This window comes from Lagenorhynchus albirostris, chromosome 2 (assembly GCF_949774975.1).
Source record: "Lagenorhynchus albirostris chromosome 2, mLagAlb1.1, whole genome shotgun sequence".
NCBI classification, from domain to species: Eukaryota; Metazoa; Chordata; class Mammalia; order Artiodactyla; family Delphinidae; genus Lagenorhynchus; species Lagenorhynchus albirostris.
In genome coordinates this window covers 40359319-40374642 of record NC_083096.1, presented here as the reverse complement: position 1 = coordinate 40374642, position 15324 = coordinate 40359319, and the positions used below count along the sequence as shown (strand labels likewise).

Sequence of the window (15324 nt, the reverse complement as noted above, 5' to 3'; positions counted from 1 at the left end):
CTTCTTATCTAGAAATTAAGTACCCAGAAGTTAAAAAAAAAAAAAAAAAGGACAAAACACACACATCTTTTTACTTGGGAAAAGAAATTAAATCTCAGAATTTATCAGTAAATAGAAAATTATAAAATAACTTGACTCAAATATTTGAGTACTTTCAATATCTGAGGCAACAACTTTAGAGAGATAAAAATATCTTCCCTAGGATTTTCAAAATTCCTGAATACAAACCATTTGAAATCAATAAAGTGGAAATATTGCATTTTCCCCCTGAACATTTTTTAATGACAAACACAAAACAAAGAACAAAATACAAAGTCTATCAATAATCAATACTTATATTCTCAAACTATCTCTTTTAATTATCTGTGGAATTGAGGAAGCTAATTTCATTTTGATTAATGTTCTCTCTAGAGCTAATCTTTAAAAAAATCTTAAGGCTTTTATTTTGTTTTTTAAAAAGAAAAAAACGAACCAAAATGTCCTAAGTCCTTTTAATTGGTCTTCTAGTACAATATGATGAAAGAAAACTCAGCTAGTATATTAGGGTCAAATTTAACTTTCCTGCACATTTTGCTCTTCCCCCAGAACATATATCAGGCACAGGGAAAGAAATTAAGGCAACTAAATTGTATAGTTTATAGCTTAGATTATACTTGCTATAACCTTCTATAACCAACATTTAAGCTTAAATTGTGTACTCAGTGACTCTAATTATTTCAAATGAATTTTTTGTATTTTGTTATGCACCAAAATACAAAAACCACAAGTCCGAAACAAATTTCTACAGTTTGATGGAGAATATGGTTAAATAATTAATAAACAGTATCCTAAACAGCCTTACTTCAATACTTTTCACAGCAGATATTTCAAACTTTTGTTTACATCATTTAACTTCTTAAAGGTCCCACGTTTTGATTAAAATTCAGTGTTATAGAATCTACATATATGATATCAAAATGTCCTAAATAAGATTTATTTTAGACCTGACTCCCTTATCCACTGCTGAGAGCCCCATAGTTTTTCATTGGTCTTTTCTTCCCCCTTTAGATGTTCTTTCTCCGCAGCTATTCAGCTGCATGTTAATTATCTATCAATCTGTGTTATCTTGAGCTTATATCTTTCTCCTAAGCTCTAGATATGCACTATCCAATGTGGTAGCCACCAGCCATTGTGGCTATTGAATTCCCAAACTATTATAAAGCAATGACACCATCATTGGAATGGATGGATAATCTTTCAAATGGACTATTTAAAAAAAACATTCTTTTGAGCACATTAATTATTGTATATTTATTAAAAATCAGTCTCATTAAATCATAATTACACCTCAGATCTTACTTGAATTTATATAAATCTGAGGAACTTAAGTCTAGAGGCTTACCATTTTTACTATATCAGAATACGCTGATTCAACAATTACACCACGATTAGTTGAAACATACTCAACCAGTTCATTCAATGTTGCTCTTTTAACTTCTTTGCTCTTCAAGTCTGAAACAGAGTCCATGAAATCAAAGAGTATGCAACACTGCTGCAGCTTCTGACAGAAAAGCTCTTGTTGTTCATTTGAAGTGGCATCTGTAAATAAAAATAAAGAGAAACTTAGAAATGACCTGAAGTTACCTTCATGTTTGCCAATTTTGTAGAAGCTATTCACGTACGTAAAGTAAAACTTCTCTCAAAAATCTAGTGAGAAATTTACCCATCTAATCCCATTATTCACGCCAGACATGAATTTCTATCTTCCTCCTCTCACTACCCACAATCAATCATTAAATGTTATTGATTCCGTTTCTTTAACTTATCTGGAATCTATCCTTTTCTTGTCATTCCCTCTGCCACTTTAACGGCCCTCACATTCATCATTTAGACTGCAGCAATGACACCCTAACTGCTTCTCTTGCCTGGTGCCATAACCTGCGATTCCTGATTTATCCTCTAAGCTACTTCAAAAGCTAAAATCTTGCTAAAATGAGACTCATTCTGATCATACTCAAAGCTGCCTACGGCCAAGAGTCATCTCTCAACACTATCTAGCATGCACCTTCACTTTAGTTAAACCATGCTCTCTGCAATTTCCTGAAGATTTTACACTGTTTCCTCTGCCTGGAATGCCCTTTTCCCACATTTCCACCCTGAGAACTCTCCCCATTTATTAAGTTTCAGCATAAGCATATTCCACTCTCAGAAGCTTTCTCTATGGCACTGAAGCTAAATTGGTTAGTTAATCCACATTGACCCAAATGTATCTTAGGTGCTATCTCTATTGTAGTATTTACTGTGTGATATGGCAGTTATATTTTACATGTATTATACTATTAGATTACGAGGCCCCCAAAGACAGGGAACAAGTGTTCTCCCTTTCTTTCTCTCTCTCTCCCCCTCCCTCCGCCCTCTCATTATCTAGCACAGTACCTGCCACACAACATGCATTCAGTAAATGTTTATTGTTTTATCTTCTACTGAGTACAAAAATACGGGCACATTATAATCATTTGATTCTAACAAATGTATTAAATCTTTTTGTTGCAACATTCAAAAAGTAATGAAATTTCACTTCTGAATTTCAAATCTATAAACAAGGACCTTCAGTTATTCAGCTCAATTATTTGTTTCTTGAACTACTGAGATTAAATTTTTAAAAATCATGTATTCCAATACTGATATTGAGCTCATAGTATACAACAGTATTCCTTCATTCAAAACCAATGCCTGCTTTATATAAAGATAGAGGTAGGAATCTTCATAAAGATGATAACCTAACCAAGGATGCCCATGCTTTTTAATTCCTCTGGGGCAGGAAGCCAAGTGAAATTACTTTGCAGCTATATTCAAGTGCTGTCCTTAAAAAGCTGAGCTAGATAAGGTACTGCTAAAATATAGCAGGTCAGATATCCTAAGCCCACTCACACAAAAAAGACAAATACAGCATATCCTTTTGATTAGTCAATTTTGTTCAATAACTTAAAACATAATATTTACAAAAAAACAAACATAGATATATTATAAAGAACAAAATTCACATGACTTTTGAAGTAAAAATATAAAGATTCTAAAAAAATTTTGAATTTGCTGCAACCCATTTATGGCTATGCCAGCAGAAACTTCTGTGGTAGTACCACACTTACAAAGAATTTGCATAACACTCTATGTTCCAAAATCAATAATGGCTCTCTGCTACATGAAAGCCAAGGTCTACAATCCTAAGATAGGCATCAGAGTTCATGTAATATTGACAGAGTACATGACATTTTTGATGATCACTTCCATAAAGTTTTTGATTCAAGAACACCTTTATTTGAACTGTTCTTTTGTGGGAACATTTTTATGTATCCTTTTAAAAAAAAGACCATTAAATCTGCAACTACTTTCAATACCAAGTAATTTGTTAAACAGTTATCTTTACCCAGAAGTTTATTAAACCTCATTCTACTGCGGGTGAGAGTGAAGCACCATCCGGCATACATACTGCATATAATCTTACCAGTCATAATTCACTATACTAGTTCATCCCAAAACGACCATCAGTTATTCTAAGTAGAATCTGCTCATTCCCTGAGACGTTAGCCGTATCTTAAATGGCCTTTTTCTTAAATTCTCTTGGGGTTTTCTCCCTTAAAGTTAAAAAGGTATCCACTTAAGATTGGTATTTAGTTTATTTCAGTTACTAAACAGACGTCTGCTTAATACAAATACTTGGCTTGAAAAACTAGAAGATGGACACCTGTCCTTTTTGTAAGCTTCCTAATCAGGCTAAACTTATTAGATTGGGTATGTATTACACATTAGAGAAGTGGGTAATAATTTGGGCTGTAAGAATCCTTCTCAACTCACACTGTACAAGAAATCCCCATAGTTCTCTCCATTACTCAGTAATAACTCTATCTATTTATAAATATATCTACATCCTTATTGTATAGCTTTATACTGTCTATTATAACACATATCTTTATATATAGTTAAATTCCATTATAATGATGGTTTGGGGAAATAGATGCCATACCTTTAGAAGGTAACTCAGTTTAAGAGAGTTAAAAAAATTTTTTTTTTACTTATTTATTTATGTATGTATTTATTTTGGCTGTGTTGGGTCTTCATTTCTGTGTGAGGGCTTTCTCTAGTTGCGGCAAGGGGGGGCCGCTCTTCATCGCAGTGCACGGGCCTCTCACTATCGCGGCCTCTCTTGTTGCAGAGCACAGGCTCCAGATGCACAGGCTCAGTAGTTGTGGCTCACGGGCCTAGTTGCTCCGCGGCATGTGGGATCCTCTCAGACCGGGGCTCGATGTGTCCCCTGCATCGGCAGGCAGACTCTCAACCACTGCGCCACCAGGGAAGCCCCTTAAAATATTTTTAACTTTTTTTCCTTATGCTAAAAAAATACAAACTCATACAATATCCCAGTTCAATCAGAGATCACCTTAGATAGCCAGCGCTATTCTCTCCTTCCGCCTCCAAACCACCTTCTCTATGTGAAATCACTCCTCTCTCTGTTCTCCAAAGGCCATATCTTTGTTCAGACTCTTTCCTACCTGAAATACCTTACCAGATTCCTCCCCTATGTTTCCAAATCCTACTCACCCTTTAAGAATAAACTGAGGGCTTCCCTGGTGGCGCAGTGGTTCAGAGTCCGCCTGCCCATGCAGGGCACACGGGTTCGTGCCCCAGTCCGGGAAGATCCCACATGCCGCGGAGCGGCTGGGCCCGTGAGCTATGGCCGCTGAGCCTGCGTGTCCAGAGCCTGTGCTCCACAACGGGAGAGGCCACAACAGTGAGAGGCCCACATACCGCAAAAAAAAAAATAAAATAAAAAAGAATAAACTGAAATCTCACATTCTCCACCAAATTTCCCTTAGGTAGGTCAGGGTAAACTGATCCCTCCCTTCTCTGGACATCTATAATACAATCTCAGTCATACACTTGAGCATGCATTAACTTTGGGCCTGTATTTAATGAATATTTCTTTTAGCACTCATCAAAAGAATTCAGGTTCCTCAAGGGCAAGGATCATTCACTGAGCAGGCTTTCCTTTTTATCTCTTTTACTTCTAGCATAGGGTATATAAGGAGCCAACAAATGTGTATTTGATGGTAGAAAAAACTCTGAATTTGAAGAATAAGATTATGCACTGAATTAAAATAGGCTATAGAACAAAGAAAAGAGGCTGCATATCAAAGCTGGCATAAATAGTGAATTATTACATCATATCTATGCTTAAGAATTTATAACAATGACCATTTTTATCAATACCCTACCTTGATGGTTGATTTAAATGGATTAAATGAAATAATGATCATGAAGGTGAGTGCATATATGTCAAAGTAGATACAAATGGAAGGCATTTTTCTCACCACAGGCTAGTAGCCTACAGCTAACATGTTAGAAGACACAAAATGATTTTCAAGACTGACAAACAGTAGATTCAGGAACATGTTATATATAAAAAGGAAGTTTCTTTTTCTTTTTTCTTCTTTCTTTTTTTTAGGGAGTTTCTATTTCTGGGCACCTAACTCTTGAGTCTCCTTGGGAAGAAATTAATGTTTTTCATAGCTTCTCCATTTAGTAATCCGCTACTTAGCCTAAAGATTTTTTTTGAAGTTGCTTTCTCCTCCAGAATTATATCCCAGCATTACCTAATATTTGGATGGAACAGGTCACATCTGGATTTTCCCAAACATTAGATATATTTAGAAAGCAGTTAACATTTCAACTCCTTTGGCTCTGAGTTGAAATAGAAATGTCCAAACCTCAATTATTTTTAGGTATTAGGGAATAGAAAAATCTTTTCCTACCTAACCCCTCCTGTAGGTAATACATGTTCTATTGAACAGTCTACTGTGCTACATAATAAAACATAATGCTGCGAACATTAGCGCTTCCTTCATGCCAAATACAACTCTGTTTCCTATGTCTATTTATTTTAACTTTCAAAGCAGTCCTTTAAGGTTAGTTTTGAAAGTTAGAGATGATTTCCTGCCTTCAAGAGCTTAGAAGCAGGTTGGGAAGACAAGATACAAAACATTAAAAAATAATCCTATCAGGCGATAAACAAATGTAAAAGGTATGGTTGTTTACCATACACACACACACACACACACACACACACACACACACATATACACACAATCTATTCTCTATATAACCTGGAGTCAAAAAGAATTTGAGAGCACTTACAAGATTAAATATAAGGAGAACAATTAAAAATAAAATCAGGATTAATTAAAAGCAGGAAAGCTATAGATATTACAAGGTATTTGACTGCTATATTTAATCACTTTGTGTTGAGTTGCTTGGCAACTAAGGTAAAACAGCGGTGGAAGAGGGGATCAGATTGTAAAAGGTTAAGTGAGAGAAGAGAATGCTCCTGTCGCCTACTGTTGGCTGGCCTACTTCTAGGTTCAAGACAAGCAATCTTTTCATACAGATCGAAAACATTTTTATAATGGTTACCCTAGTAAGAAAAGATGAGATCATTGTTTTCATCATTAAAAAATTATAAAATATTTCACACTTGTCGATGTTTAATATAATCGCAACTCTTTTTTTTTTTTGCGGTACGCGGGCTCACTGTTGTGGCCTCTCCCGCTGCGGAACACAGGCTCTGGACGCGCAGGCTCAGCGGCCACGACTCACGGGCCCAGCCGCTCCGCGGCACGTGGGATCCTCCCAGACCGGGGCACAAACCCGCATCCCCTGCATCGGCAGGCGAACCCTCAACCACTGCGCCACCAGGGAAGCCCCTAATCCCAACTCTTAGGCACCTTTCTGAAACATCAATTTTCAGAATTTTCTTATAAGAAAAAGAGACAAAAAGCAAAAAATATATTTCAGTAAGCTGAAAAAAGATCAGACTACATTCTGGCTATATTTCATAAATATGAATAATAAATACTTTGTGAGGAAAAGAATGGGCAATAATTCTGTTCACTAGGGAATTCCCTGGTGGTGGAGTGGTTAAGAATCCACCTGCCAAAGCAGGGGACACGGGTTTGATCCCTGGCCCGGGAAGATCCCACATGCCGTGGAGCAACTAAGCCCGTGCGCCACAACTACTGAGCCTGTACTCTAGAGCCTGTGAGTCACGACTACTGAGCCCACGCACCACAACTACTGAAGCCCACGCACCCTAAAACCCGTGTGCTGCAATTACTGGGCCTGCGTGCTGCAACTACTGAAGCCTGTGCACCTAGAGCCCGTGCTCCGCAACAAGAGAAGCTCGCACACTGCAACGAAGAGTGGCACTCACTTGCCACAACTAGAGAAAGTCCGTGCACAGCAATGAAGACCCAACGCAGCCAAAAAAAAAAAAAAAAATTCTGTTCACTAAATGTAAAAAGCACTGACAGTATCTACACTGACCACTTTATACTTCAGCTTCCCCATTACAAGCATGCTTGCAAATGAAGTCTGTCATACTCAGTGGTGTTTCAGTATGGCAATGCCTTACTTTTAGGCAGTTAGGTCACATGCTGTTTTTACTTGGCTATTTTTACTAGGCTTATGTTGATTATCCATTTGCCATTCTCACATGTGGATAATAATATCCATTCTGATTCCTATAGTGATAACTTCCTCACCTGGGATTCTCCCTGCAATATTAACTGATGTTATCCATCAGAATTCCACTTAGAGGTTCAAAAATAAAAATACCCCTGGAAACATACTAATTCACAGGAAAAATTCATAATACCTTACAGTGCTACATCATATAGCAACTGGAATGGTGGATGCTGACAATGTAATTGTTTTGCAACATGCCCCAAGTACAACACAGTATTTGCTAGTCACTCTGAAATTAATTACAGGAGACCCCAAAATTTTGTTGGAGCAGTTTAAATCTGGACTTCTTGGAAAGATGACACTGTACCTATTTCAAATAAATATTAATTTCTTCCAAAATGTGTATATGAATCATGACCAAATAAGAGATGAGCATTTAAGATCCTGGTGACAGCCATTTAAATAAAGAGAGGGACTTCCTGGCAGCGCAGTGGATAAGACTCCGCACTCCCAATGCAGTGGGCCCTGGTTCAATCCCTGATCAGGGAACCAGGTCCCACATTCATGACACAACTAAGAGTTCGCATGCCACAACAACTAAGAAGCCTGCCTGCCACAACTAAGGAGCCAACGTGCGGTAACTAAGGACCCCGCAAGCCACAACTAAGACCCCAAGCAACCAAATAAATAAATATTAAAATAAACATAAATAAATAAATAAGCAAAGAGAAAAACCCAGTCCTATACATAAACCTATTAGCATACCTTGACCTCCCCCTAAGTATTGACCTGGGAGCAATTCAGACCACCATTTATGATCACAATATAGCATATTCAATAATCTTAAATGTCTTCAGTCTTTATGTTGCTTCAAAGAAACCTAATCACAACTTAAGAATATAATGTAACAGACCTGAAACACCAATATATTATATTCATATTTATATGCATCTCTTCACTAACAATATCAGAGCTAAGGATTTACTAAAAGTGCTCTTCTGAAAAATATTATTAAATCCCCAATATAAAAAGCTCTTCATGTAAAGTATTAAAGATGCAAGAAAAGCTACACAATCAAGGAATTATCTAAAGAACAGATATGTTTGCAAAACACATAATAGTTAAAATCTGACTGGAAGATGAATTCTTTTTTTTTTTATAGGGCAGGTTCTTATTAGTTATCCATTTTATACATATTAGTGTATACATGTCAATCCCAACCTCCCAGTTCATCCCACCACCACCACCCCACGCCACTTCCCCCCTTGGTGTCCATACGTTTGTTCTCTACGTCTGTGTCTCTATTTCTGCCCAGCAAACCAGTTCATCTGTACCATTTTTCTAGATTCCACATATATGTGTTAATATACAATATTTGTTTTTCTCTTTCTGACTTATTTCACTCTCTATGACAGTATCTAGATCCATCCACATCTCTAAAAATGACCCAATTTCATTCCTTTTTATGGCTGAGTAATATTCCATTGTATATACATACCACTTCTTCTTTATCCATTTGTCTGTTGATGGGCATTTAGGTTGCTTCCATGACCTGGCAAGTGTAAATAGTGCTGCAATGAACATTGGGGTGCATGTGTCTTTTTGAATTATGGTTTTCTGTGGGTATATGCCCAGTAGTGGGATTGCTGGGTCATATGGTAATTCTATTTTTAGTTTTTTAAGGAACCTCCATACTGTTCTCCACAGGGGCTGTATCAATTTACATTCCCACCAACAGTGCAAGAGGGTTCTCTTTTGTCCACGCCCTGTCCAGCATTTGCTGTTTGTAGATTTTCTGGTGATGCCCATTCTAACTGGTGTGAGGTGATACCTCATTGTAGTTTTCACTTGCATTTCTCTAATAATTAGTGATGTTGAGCAGCTTTTCATGTGCTCCTTGCCCATTGGTATGTCTTCTTTGGAGAAATGTCTATTTTAGGCCTTTTGCCCATTTTTGGATTGCGTTGTTTGTTTTTTTAATATTGAACTGCATGAGCTGTTTATATATTTTAGAGATTAATCCTTTGTTGATTCATTTCCAAATATTTTCTCCTATTTTGACAGTTCTCTTTTGGTCTTGTTTGCAGTTTCCTTTGCTGTGCCAAAGCTCTTAAGTTTCATTAGGTCCCATATGTTTATTTTTGTTTTTATTTCCATTACACTAACAGATGAATCAAAAGAGATCTTGCTGTGATTTATGTCAAAGAGTGTTCTTCCTATATTTTCCTCTAAGAGTTTTATAGTGTGCGATCTTACATTTAGATCTCTAATCCATTTTGAGTTTATTTTTGTGTATGGTGTTAGGGAGTGTTCTAATTTCATTCTTTTACATATAGCTGTTCAGTTTTCCCAGCACCACTTATTGAAGAGACTGTCTTTCCTCCATTGTATATCCTTGCCTCTTTTGTCATAGATTAGTTGACCATAGGTGCGTGGGTTTATCTCTGGGCTTTCTATCCTGTTCCATTGATCTACATTTCTGTTTCTATGCCAGTACCATATTTTCTTGATTACTGTAGCTTTGTAGTATAGTCTGAAGTCAGGGAGATTGATTCCTCCAGCTCCGTTTTTTCCCCTCAAGCCTGCTTTGGCTATTCGGGGTCTTTTGTGTCTCCATACAAATTTTAAGAGTTTTTGTTCTAGTTCTGTAAAAAATGCCATTGGTAATTTGATAGGGATTGCATTTGATCTGTAGATTGCTTTGGGTAGTATAGTCATTTTCACAATATTGATTCTTTCAAACAAAGAACATGGTATATCTCTCCATCTGTTTGTATCATCTTTAATTTCTTTTATCAGTGTCTTATAGTTTTCTGCATACAGGTCTTTTGTCTCCCTAGGTAGGTTTATTCTTAGGTATTTTATTCTTTTTGTTGCAGTGGTAAATGGGAGTGTTTCCTTAATTTCTCTTTCAGATTTTTCATCATTAGTGTATAGGAATGCAAGAGATTTCTGTGCATTAATTTTGTATCCTGCAACTTTACCAAATTCATTGATTAGCTCTAGTAGTTTTCTGATGGCATCTTTAGGATTCTCTATGTATACTACCATGTCATCTGCAAACAGTGACAGTTTTACTTCTTGTTTTCCAATTTGCATTCATTTTATTTCTTTCTCTTCTCTTAATGCCGTGGCTAGGACTTCCAAAACTATGTTGAATAATAGTGATGAGAGTGGCCATCCTTGTCTTTTTCTTGATCTTGGAGGAAATGCTTTCAGTTTTTCACCATTGAGAATGATGTTTGCTGTGGGTTTCTCATGTATGGCCTTTATTATGTTGAGGTAGGTTCCCTCTATGCCCACTTTCTGAAGAGTTTTTATCATAAATGGGTGTTGAATTCTGTCAAAAGCTTTCTCTGCATCTATTGAGATGATCATATGGTTTTTATTCTTCAATTTGTTAATATGGTGTACCACATTGATTGATTTGCGTATACTGAAGAATCCTTGCATCCCTGGGATAAATCCCACTTGACCATGATGTATGATCCTTTTAATGTGCTGTTGGAGTCTGTTCGCTAGTATTTTGTTGAGGATTTTTACATCCATATTCATCAGTGATACTGGTCTGTAATTTTCTTTTTTTGTAGTATCTTTGTCTGGTTTTGGTATCAGGGTGATGGTGTCCTCATAGAATGAGTTTGGGAGTGTTCCTTCCTCTGCAATGTTTTGGAAGAGTTTGAGAAGGATGCGTGTTAGCTCTTCTCTACATGTTTGATAGAATTTACCTGTGAAGCCATCTGGTCCTGGACTTTTGTTTGTTGGAAGATTTTTAATCACAGTTTCAATTTCATTACTTGTGACTGGTCTGTTCATATTTTCTATTTCTTCGTGGTTCAGTCTTGGAAGGTTATACCTTTCTAAGAATTTGCCCATTTCTTCCAGGTTGTCCATTTTATTGGCATAGAGTTGCTTGTAGTAGTCTCTTAGGATGCTTTGTATTTCTGTGGTGTCCATTGAAACTTCTCCTTTTTCTTTTCTAATTTTATTGAGTCCTCTCCCTCTTATTATTGATGAGTCTGGCTAATGGTTTATTAATTTTGTTTATCTTCTCAAAGAACCAGCTTTTAGTTTTATTGATCTTTGCTACTGTTTTCTTTGTTTCTATTTCATTTATTTCTGCTCTGATCTTTATGGTTTCTTTCCTTCTACTAACTTTGGGTTTTGTCTGTTCTTCTTTCTCTAGTTCTTCAGGTGTAAGGTTAGATTGTTTATTTGAGATTTTTCTTATTTCTTGAGGTAGGCTTGTATTGCTATAAACTTCCCTCTTTGAACTGCTTTTGCTGCATCCCATAGGTTTTGGATCGTCATGTTTTCATTGCCGTTTGTCTCTAGGTATTTTTTGATTTCCTCTTTGATTTCTTCAGTGATCTCTTGGTTATTTAGTAACGTATTGTTTAGCCTCCATGTGTTTGTGTTTTTTATGTTTTTTTCTCTGTAACTGATTTCTAATCTCATAGCGTTGGGTCAGAAAAAATGCTTGATATGATTTCAATTTTCTTAAATTTACTGAGGCTTGTTTTGTGGCCCAAGATGTGATCTATCCTTGAGAATGTTCTGTGCGCACTTGAGAATAAAGTGTAATCTGCTGTTTTTGGATGGAATGTCCTATAAATATCAATTAAATCTATCTGGTCTATTGTGTCATTTAAAGCTTGTGTTTCCTTATTAATTTTCATTTTGGATGATCTGTCCATTGGTGTAAGTGAGGTGTTAAAGTCCCCCACTATTATTGTGTTACTGTCAATTTCCTCTTTTAGAGCTGTTAGCAGTTGCCTTATGAATTGAGGTGCTCCTATGTTGGGTGCATATAGATTTATAATTGTTATATCTTCTTCTTGGATTGATCCTTTGATCATTATGTAGTGTCCTTCCTGTCTCTTGTAACATTCTTTATTTTAAAGTCTATTTTATCTGATATGAGTATTGCTACTCCAGCTTTCTTTTGATTTCCATTTGCATGGAATATCTTTTTCCATCCCCTCACTTTCAGTCTGCATGTGTCCCTAGGTCTGAAGTGGGTCTCTTGTACACAGCATATAGATGGGTCTTGGTTTTGTATCCATTCAGCGAACCTGTGTCTTTTGGTTGGAGCATTTAATCCATTCACGTTTAAGGTAATTATTGATATGTATGTTACTACTACCATTTTCTTAATTGTTATGCATTTGTTTTTGTAGGTCCTTTTCTTCTCTTGCGTTTCCCACTTAAAGAAGTTCCTTTAGCATTTGTTGTAGAGCTCGTTTGATGGTGCTGAATTCTCCCAGCTTTTGCTTTTCTGTAAAGCTTTTGATTTTCCGTTGATTCTGAATGAGATCCTTGCTGGGTAGAGTAATCTTGGCTGTAGGTTCCCTTTCATCCCTTTAAACCCCTTTCCATTCATCACTTTAAATATATCATGCCACTCCCTTCTGGCTTGTAGAGTTTCTTTTCTTTTTTTTTTTTTTTTTTTTTTTTGCGGTTATGCAGGTCTCTCACTGCTGTGGCCTCTCCCACTGTGGAGCATAGGCTCTGGACTCACAGGCTCAGTGGTTACGGCTCACGGGCCCAGCCGCTCCGCGGCATGTGGGATCCTCCTGGACCGGGGCACGAACCCGCACCCCCCATACCGGCAGGCGGACTCTCAACCACTGCGCCACCAGGCAAGCCCTGGCTTTTAGAGTTTCTGCTGAGAAATCAGCTGTTAACCTTATGGGAGTTCCCTTGTATGTTATTTGCCGTTTTTTCCCTTGTTGCTTTCAATGATTTTTCTTTGCCATTAATTTTGTCAATTTGATTACTATGTGTCTCAGTGTGTTTCTCCAGCGTGTCCTGCCTGCGACTCTGCACTTCCTGGATTTGGGTGGCTATTTCCTTTCCCATGTTAGAGAAGTTTTAAACTATAAACTCTTCAAATATTTTCTCAGGGCCTTTCTCTCTCTCTTCTCCCTCTGGGACCCCTATAATGCGAATGTTGTTTTGTTTAATGGTGTTCCAGAGGTCTCATAGGCTGTCTTCATTTCTTTTCATTCTTTTATCTTTAGTCTGTTCCACAGCAGTGAATTCCACCATTCTGTCTTCCAAGTCACTTATCCGTTCTTCTGCCTCAGTTATTCTGCTATTGATTCCTTGTAGTGTATTTTTCATTTCACTTACTGTATTGTTCATCTCTGTTTGTTTGTTTTAATTCTTCTAGGTGTTTGTTCTTCAATTCTTCTAGGTCTTTGTTAAACATTTCTTGCAGCTTCTCGATCTTTGCCTCCATTCTTTCACTATCATTATTCTGAATTCTTTTTCTGGAAGGTTACCTATCTCCACTTTAGTTGTTTTTCTGGGATTTTATCTTGTTCCTTCATCTGGTACATAGCCCTCTGCCTTTTCATCTTGTCCATCTTTCTGTGAATGTGGTTTTTGTTCCACAGGCTGCAGGATTGTAGTTCTTCTTGCTTCTGCTGTCTGCCCTCTCAAGATGAATTCCTTAAAAACTTAACTATCTTCTATTTTATTATTATGACTGAAACTTGATCGGACTCAAGAATTCTTACCACTGTTGAGATCCATGGCCTTAGGCAGAGAGAGAATCAAGATAATTCTAGAGAAGTGAGGCATTTCATCTTTGGAGAATTATTAACGCAACTTTTAAAACTCACAAAAGCCCAGCTAGATTTTTCCTACTTATCTCTAAATTGTTAAGTTTTTTCAGTACTCAACTTGAAGATGTATCTGGCTCACACTTTAAAAAATAGTGCTCTAGAGAACTGTTTTTCAAAGTGTGGGTTGCAATGCGTTAGTGGGTAGAATAAGATAACTTTAGTGGGTCACAACCAGAACTTAAAATAAATATAAAATATCAGCATATTGCATGTAAGAGTGTTATTTTATGAAACATTATATGAGAACTGAGTTGTAAAATAAAATGTGTTTCTTGTTATAGTTTTCAGTCAAAAAAACAAAAACCCTGTAAACCACTGCTGTACGATCTGTAAAATACAATAAGATCCCACACTACATAGCACGCCCAAGATCACAAAGAATATCTGTAATAAAAATGGGATTCAAATCACCTAGAATGCAAGGAAAACAAGTGTTATATAAAACTACTGTCTTTGAAATGTCAACTGTTCCTTTAATAGCCATCTTCTAAATCTTTACCCACTTACAGATCACAATGCATATACTTAAAAATGGCAAATTTGTTTATCTCCTTCCCTTTACTCTAAAACAGAAGTCCCCAACCTTTTTGGCAACTGGTTTCACGGTAAACAATTCTTCCATGGACCCGGGGGGTGTGGGGGGTTTGGGGGTAAGGTAAGGATGGTTCAGGCAGTAATGCGAGAGATGGGGAGTTTTGCTCGCCTGCCGCTCACCTCCTGCTGGGTGGCCCAGTTCCACAGACCATTACTCGTCTGAGGCCCAGGGTTGGGGACCCCTGCTCTAGAAGATTAGACCAGAAAAAAGAGAGAGAGAAAGAGAGAAAGAGAGAGAGAGAGAGGTGGGGGGGAGGGAGGGAGGGAGGGAGAGGGATAAATCCACAATATCAAAGAGAATAGAAGAATGGTCCCCCAGGCAAAAGACAATCAAATCTCTGGAAAATTCGAAGGACATTAAGTGGTAAGTGACAAAACCAAAAAAGAGGAACTCATATCCTAGAATAAACAGAAAAGGTATTACAGATGAGTTTCCTACAGAACTACAGATTAGAAACACCAGATGAAATAGAAGACGGATTAAGACGTGAACTGAAAATAGGGGGGATGACATAAATCTGTATGTGCTATGCAGTTTACTACCCCACTCCAAAAGACAGTGAAGCATTCATGCTCCAGGCAAAAACAAAATCAAAAAGAA

At 37.1% G+C, this 15324-nt stretch overlaps 1 protein-coding gene across 1 annotated transcript in view; it reads right to left on the bottom strand.

Moving 5' to 3' along the window:
• The window catches only part of PPP2R5A (protein phosphatase 2 regulatory subunit B'alpha), a 91917-nt gene that overhangs the window by 42552 nt on the left and 34041 nt on the right, over positions 1 to 15324 (bottom strand). Inside the window, exon 2 of the mRNA XM_060130997.1 lies at positions 1382 to 1578. Within this exon, the coding sequence (XP_059986980.1) occupies positions 1382 to 1578 (197 nt within the window). The remainder of the gene's footprint in view (positions 1 to 1381; positions 1579 to 15324) is intronic.